The sequence below is a fragment of the Scylla paramamosain genome, chromosome 34 (assembly GCF_035594125.1).
Source record: "Scylla paramamosain isolate STU-SP2022 chromosome 34, ASM3559412v1, whole genome shotgun sequence".
Taxonomy (NCBI): domain Eukaryota; kingdom Metazoa; phylum Arthropoda; class Malacostraca; order Decapoda; family Portunidae; genus Scylla; species Scylla paramamosain.
Window position 1 is genome coordinate 7,212,720 of NC_087184.1, and position 7,500 is coordinate 7,220,219.

Here is a 7,500-nt window from a genome sequence, read left to right on the forward strand (position 1 = left end):
CTCCTCCTTTTCTGAAGTATCGTCATCGCAATCTTCTTGTTTTTTCGTTTTTATTTTTTTTTTTCGTTCCGTTTCTTCTTCTTTTTAACTTTTATCTCCTTCTCTTCTTCCTCCTCATACAATTTGTTCTTGTATTTCTTCTTCTTCTTCTTCTTCTTCTTCTTCTTCTCCTCCACCTTCGTTTTCTTTCCATTTTACTTATTTCTTCTTCTTCTTTTCTTCTTCTTTTCTTCTTTTTCTCCTCCTCCTCCTCCTTTCGGCTTAGTTTGTATTATGCTTTTCTCTTATTTCCCATTTCACTTCCTTCGTCTCTCTCTCTCTCTCTCTCTCTCTCTCTCTCTCTCTCTCTCTCTCTCTCTCTCTCTCTCTCTCTCTCTCTCTCTCTCGTATATAATCCTCCTTCAAGTGTAAGCTCTTCCTCCTACTCCTCCTCCTCCTCCTCTTCGTCCAATTTCTCATCATCCTCCTCTTCTTCGTATTCCTCCTATTACCACCACCACCACCACCACCACCACCACCACCACCTCCTCCTTCACTAAGCCCCTCCAGACATCACAGGCAGGTCACACTCGAAGGTCACACGCGCAGGCCATTAGACGTAAGCTCGTCCTCGAGGGAGATTAGAGGTCGTACTCGAAAGTCGTCCTTGAGAGTCGCCCTCCACCTCTCTCTCTCTCTCTCTCTCTCTCTCTCTCTCTCTCTCTCTCTCTCTCTCTCTCTCTCTCTCTCTCTCTCTCTCTCTGAGGTTGCGTTGGTAAGAGAAATGTTTGGAAATATGGTGTGATGATTGAGGTAAATGGTGAAGAAGAAGAAGAAGAAGAAGGAGAAGGAGAAGGAGAAGAAGGGGAAGGAGAAGGAGGAGGAGGAGAGTCGGAAGAAGAAAGTGATGAAGGAAAATTGCTGTAAATGCTGGGAAGAATATGATAACGTGTTCTTGTGTGTGTTTATATACCTAGGCAAAGAACACACTCAACACACACCCAGTAACACCCAATAACACTCACGCATGTCAGAAATAACACTTAGTAACACCCAGAACACAGTAACACTCACGCAGCACACTTCAACACACAGTAACACAAAGACAGTAACACAAGACAGTAACAATCACGAATGCCAAAACTTTCAATCAATAGTCCCCCAAAACACACCAAGTAACACTAATTTAACACCAAGTAACACCCACCAACACTCAACACACTTCTAATCCTCCCAAACCCCCACCAACACCCACTCAATACACTTCTAACGCTCCCAAACACCCACTAACACTCAACACACTTCTACCCCCCAAACACCCATCAACACCCACTCAACACACTTCTAACCCCGACAAAGTCCCACCAACACCCAACAACCCCAACAACACATCCTTAACACCTAGCCACACACACTGACCGCCAGCAACACTCACGCATGTCGGAGTTGTCGTCAACGAGAATGATTTCCTTGAGGTACTGAGGCGGGGAGCGGTCCAGGATGGAGTGCACGGTGCGGAGGAGTACAGACCACGCCTCGTTGTGGAAGCAGACGATCACTGAAGTCTCCGGCAGGTTCTCCAGGAATCTGCCCGGAGCCTTGCACCTGAGGAGGACAAAGGGGTAGGTTCAGAGGGGGCAGAGGGCACGGTAGCATGAGAACAAGACAATGGGGAACAGTAACAGGAAGACAAGACAAAGATAAGTTAAGAAGACACGGCAAGAGGACAAGAAAACACATTAACAAGCGGACAAGACGAGGGAGAGAAGTTAAGAAGGCACGGTGAGGACAAGGAAGACACGTTAAAAGGACAAGACGAAGAAGGACAAGTTAAGAGATAGTAAGAGGACGATATGAAAGACACGTTAAGAGGACAAGGGAGGGACTAGGAAGACATGTTAACAGGACAAAGCAATGAGGTAGATAAGAAAAGGATAAGATAAAGGTGATAAACTACGTGGAGGAAAAGATAAAGAGCGGATATGTTAAGAGGACAATGTAGCTGCAATAAGATGACAAAGGCTGATATGTTAAAAGGAGGACAAGGGAAGAGAGATTAAGAGGAGGAAAAGACACGTTTAAGTTAGGAAATGCGCTAATCCTCCTACCGAAAAAAAAAAATATATATATATATATATATATATATATATATATATATATATATATATATATATATATATATATATATATATATATATATATATATATATATACGGTAACCTTCACATCTGCAGAGTAAAGGAAGAGAGCACACACACACACACACACACACACACACACACACACACACACACCAGCACGTATTCAAGTTACAAAATGGAAGGTACAGAATTAATAAAAGAAAGGCAAAACTAAAGAGATACAAAAGAAACAAAACAAAGACAATATACATAAACGATTAAACGAAATATAACGAACAAAACAAAACCAAAATTTAAAAAAACGAAAAAAAAAACACATAACCAGAGAGAGAGAAAAAAAAAAACACGTAACCAGAGAGAGAGAAAAAAAAAAACACACACCAGCTGAACTGACCAATTAACACACCTGAGACGCACCGGAGATAACCCTTTTCACTAATAACAACAATAACAAAACTCCACGTAATTAAGGACACCTGGAAAAGTGCGCCTCATTAACATTACCTGGGCCAAGGAGAAAATGCAGGTAAAGCACTAATGACCTAATAACACCTCCTCCTAACACCTGTGCAGGAATAGCAGCGCCAGGTAACATGCAAGTAATTACCACGCACACCTTCCTGAGCCCTGATGCGGTAATGTAATTATATGCTAATACTGTTACTTGTAAAATACATTAATGTTTTCTAAACTGTTAGTACGTAAATGTTCCGTTTTTTTTTTTTTTCTTGTTGTGTTTATTATTATTTTTTTTTCCTTTTGTTATTTGTTGGGGTGTTTTTGTTATTTTTGTTTTATTTGTTTATATCAAGAGTCGTGGTCGTTCCTTTTTTCTCTTTATTTATTGTTGTTGAAATTATTGTTGTGGTTGTTAGTTACTACTAATATTGCTGCTGCTGCTGCTACTACGACTACTACTACTACTACTATTAACACTACTACTTTTACTACTACTACCACTACTACTACTACTACTACTACTACTACTATCGTCATTACCAACATTTCTTCTCTCAAACACGATTTTTTCTCCTCTTCTCTTTATATCTTCAAAGACATGAAAATACGAGTACAACTCTCTCTCTCTCTCTCTCTCTCTCTCTCTCTCTCTCTCTCTCTCTCTCTCTCTCTCTCTCTCTCTCTCTCTCAATAGCACCCAATTTACACACTTTCCTTACACTCTTCACCTCCCGGGAATCGAACGAGTGCGCGGGAGTGCGGGCGTCAAACTGCCAACCAAGTAGCCAAGGCGAGGAGTTAATTAAAGGTAGTCCAGCGCACCTTAATGAGCAGCCAGCCAATCAGGAGAGCGAGACCAGGCAGGTAATTGAGAACACGAGTCATTACCGATGCAATTGTGTGTGTGTGTGTGTGTGTGTGTGTGTGTGTGTGTGTTATCTTGTTACACTATCAGCACCTCTCTCTCTCTCTCTCTCTCTCTCTCTCTCTCTCTCTCTCTCTCTCTCTCTCTCTCTCTCTCTCTCTCTCTCTCTGCATAATGAGTACACGTAATTCCAAGTGCGTGCGCGCGTACGAGAGAGCGAGATTCATGCCTTGTTTGTTTATAATTGGGCAAGTGTTGTTGTTTTGTTGTTGTTATTATTATTATTAATGTCAATACTACAACTAGTATTATAATAAAGAGAAATTCTCTCTCTCTCTCTCTCTCTCTCTCTCTCTCTCTCTCTCTCTCTCTCTCTCTCTCTCTCTCTCTCTCTCTCTCTCTCTCTCTCTCTCTCTCTCTCTCTCTCGTGCTCCATTCAGAGGCTTCCCGTGCAGCAGCAACAACAACAGGGAGGAAGAAGAAGTATTGGTTGTCGAGGAGAAAAGACCCGCTTAAGTTTACTACATCGAGAATATTACCCCCACCACCACCACCACCACCACCACCACCACTAATACGACTGCTATCACCATCACTTATACGAATATCATCACCACATTCATCACCGCTACCACCACCACCACCACTTCTGTCCGCCTCTCTCGTACATAAAAGTGTATATATGTATGCAAAACTAACTCAAGCGCACTCAATTCATACATATTTCATGGGCACAATACGTGTAATCTATACATATATTCAGCAGTGGTTGGATAAGCTGTATATCATTTCTTGGTGTTTAAGCTGTACGGTGAATGCAAGTTGTATTATTCTACAGTAATTATTCTACAGTTTTGTTTCTTGTTGTATTTCATTCTTGACTTTTTTTTTTTCTGTATACATATATAATCTGTGGCTGAAGTGAAGATTATTATTATTATTATTATTATTATTATTATTATTATTATTATTATTATTATTATTATCATATACTCTATCTTAATCAGTCTTTACACACAAGTATTATTCATCCAAAGTACTTGAGGGTACAATTGCGTATAACTTGCCTATGTATTTCTGTAGAGACGAGAGTGTGTGTATCTCCTTCATTATCTCAGGATTGTGTGTGTGTGTGTGTTTCCTGGAAGCCACGATCCTCTCTCTCTCTCTCTCTCTCTCTCTCTCTCTCTCTCTCTCTCTCTCTCTCTCTCTCTCTCTCTCTCTCTCTCTCTCTCTCTCCACCGTGGGATGAATGAGGCGATTGTGAGAGGCAGGCAGGCCGGGACGAGAGGTGACACGTGAATTGAGGGAGTGAGTCGTGAGTAATTAATCCCGTGAGTGACGCGCGCTGTGGTGACCTTACAGCCAATGGGGGTCTAGATGGTACCTTCCAGTGGGACCTTTCAGCCAATGGGGAATCTGCAAAAATGTATTGAAGGGAATTGTCTGCTGGATCCTCTTCTCTTCTTCTGTTCTGCTTCATATTTGTCACCAATCGTAACTGTGTCTTTGTTTTAACGTAGATGGGACCTTCCAGTGGGACGTTACAGCCGATGAAGGGTCTAGATGAGACTTTCCAATGGGAGCTTACAGTTAATGGGGTGTTGATAAAAGATTCCAGTGGGACCCTCCAATGGGACCTTACAAGCAGTGGGGTCAAGATGGGACTTACCATTGTGAGTTTAGATTGGGACGTTAGGATGTGATTTCATGGTGGGAACTTTAGAATGTGACCTTAAAATAGAGAACTTTAAACGAGAGAGGGAGATTTATTGTTGATTGTGTAGCTCTAGAAAAAAAAATAAAACACACACACACACACACACACACACACACACACGTTATTTCTGGGATCACCAATGAGGTTTCTGCAGTTATTTAAAAAAAAAAAAGATATTTTAGAAACTTAAAGAAAAAAAAGGTATTTGAAGTTATACACGAAAAAAAAAATGTAGTTCTGAAGCTCTTTAAGAGAAAAACTTTATATTTCTGAAGTTAATAACAAAAATCTGCAGATCTAAAAAAAAAAAGATATTTCTGAGTCTCTTTAAGAAAAATGTTTGACATTCTTAAGAAGTGAATATTTCTAAAACTAAACCCTAATATTTCTGAAAGCCTTCGGGATAAGAAAAAAATAAATAAATAAATAAACTCTTCAGAAAAGATTAACATCCCTTAGGCTCTTAAAGAAAATAGACTGTACACAAAAAGTCTTGAAGAAAAGCATCATTTCTAAAACTGAAAAAATCTTAACATAATTTTAAAAAAACTCAGAAGAAAAAAACTTTTAAAAACCTAAGAGAAAATAACACTTGCACATACGAGAGAGAGAGAGAGAGAGAGAGAGAGAGAGAGAGAGAGAGAGAGAGAGAGAGAGAGAGAGAGAGAGAGAGAGAGAGAGAGAGAGAGAGAGAGAGAGAGAGAATCTGACTGAAATCTTGTTCCCTTCAAAATACGCTACAATTTTCAGAGTATTGATTAGAGGGAAAGTGAGGGAGGGAGAGAGAGAGAGAGAGAGAGAGAGAGAGAGAGAGAGAGAGAGAGAGAGAGAGAGAGAGAGAGAGAGAGAGAGAGAGAGAGAGAGAGAGCTCCTAGCTTTGAATGTGACTCCGTAAAGGGCAGGTGTGCAAAAGTAATGAGCAGGTGACCAGGTGAGCAGGAGGAGGAGGAGGATGAGGAGGAGGAGGAAGAGGACACATAATAATAAGGAATAAATAAAAAGGAAGCATTCCCCCCTCTCTCTCTCTCTCTCTCTCTCTCTCTCTCTCTCTCTCTCTCTCTCTCTCTCTCTCTCTCTCTCTCCTCCATCCATCTCTTCTCTCTCAGTGTTTTCCTTGCCTTCTTTTTTTCTCTATCTCTTCTCTTCCCATCTATTCTTCCTCATTTTCCTCGCTTTCCATCCTCCCTCCATTTTCCTCCTCTCCTTTCCTATCTCCCACCATTCCTTCCTACTACTACTACTACTACTATTTTCTCAGTAATCGTAAGTCGTGTCACCTCTTGTGGACCGCATAGTCTGTTGTGGCATGTGTAACTTAACTCTTATGTAATCCATCTGACTCTCGCCCTCTCTAAATCTATGTAACTATGTAATCCAACTGACTCCCTTTCATTCTCTCTTTCTTCCTTCCCTTCTCGCTCCTCTTTCTTCCCTCCTCGCCCCTCTTCCTTCCCTCCTCGTCCCCTTCCTTCCCCTCGCATGACCTTCACTGGCCACGCAGACACCCCCCAGCGCGACCTACGGAAACAAACGTTTTCAATATTTTTCGCCCAAACGTTCCCACTCGGTATTCTGACGTGGCGAGAGACTTCCGTGTTGTGGGGGAGGAGGGGGAGGAGGAGGAGGAGGAGGAGGAGGAGGAGGAGGAGGAGGAGGAGGAGGAGGAGGAGGAGGAGGAGGAGGAGGAGGAGGAGGCAATGTATGATGGAAGAGAGAGAGAGAGAGAGAGAGAGAGAGAGAGAGAGAGAGAGAGAGAGAGAGAGAGAGAGAGAGAGAGAAAGGATGAAAGAGAGGGAGGATGGAAGTTTGAGGGGAGAGATGAGGTTAGGGGAAGGGACACACTCTCTCTCTCACACACACACACACACACACACACACACACACACACACACACACACTGCCAGAGCCTTTAGCGTGTTTCCGTGTCTCAGCGGACCCAATGTAAAAAAAAAAAAAAGAATCAAAAATCGCATTTCGTTTTCTCTTTGATGTATCTTTTCCATGGTGTACTTCCCTTCTTTTCCCTTCTTTTACTGCTTTCTTTCCTTTTTCCTTATGTTCTTTTTTTCCCTTCCATTCTTTTCACTCCTTTCTCCCAATTCTCTTTAATTTTTCCCTTCCCTTCTCTTCCCTTACTCCTTTACTTTTTCTTAATTTCCTTTCCTGTTCCTTTTCTATTTCCTTCCCTTTTATTCCTTTCTATTTGCTCTCATTCATTTTCCCCTTTTCCCTTTCCTTCCCTAACTCCCTTCCTCTCCCTTCCATTCCTTGCCATCTCTTCTCTTCCCTTCCATTCTCCTTTTCCTTCCCCTTGTTTTCCCTTCTCTTTTCCCTTC

At 41.7% G+C, this 7,500-nt stretch overlaps 1 protein-coding gene across 14 annotated transcripts in view; it reads right to left on the reverse strand.

Annotated features, from left to right (window-relative positions):
- The window catches only part of LOC135090073 (putative polypeptide N-acetylgalactosaminyltransferase 9), a 119,608-nt gene that overhangs the window by 48,235 nt on the left and 63,873 nt on the right, over window positions 1-7,500 (reverse strand). For all 14 annotated transcript variants that reach the window (XM_063986359.1, XM_063986370.1, XM_063986364.1 and 11 more), the window contains one exon: window positions 1,415-1,584. In XM_063986359.1, the coding sequence (XP_063842429.1) occupies window positions 1,415-1,584 (170 nt within the window). The remainder of the gene's footprint in view (window positions 1-1,414; window positions 1,585-7,500) is intronic.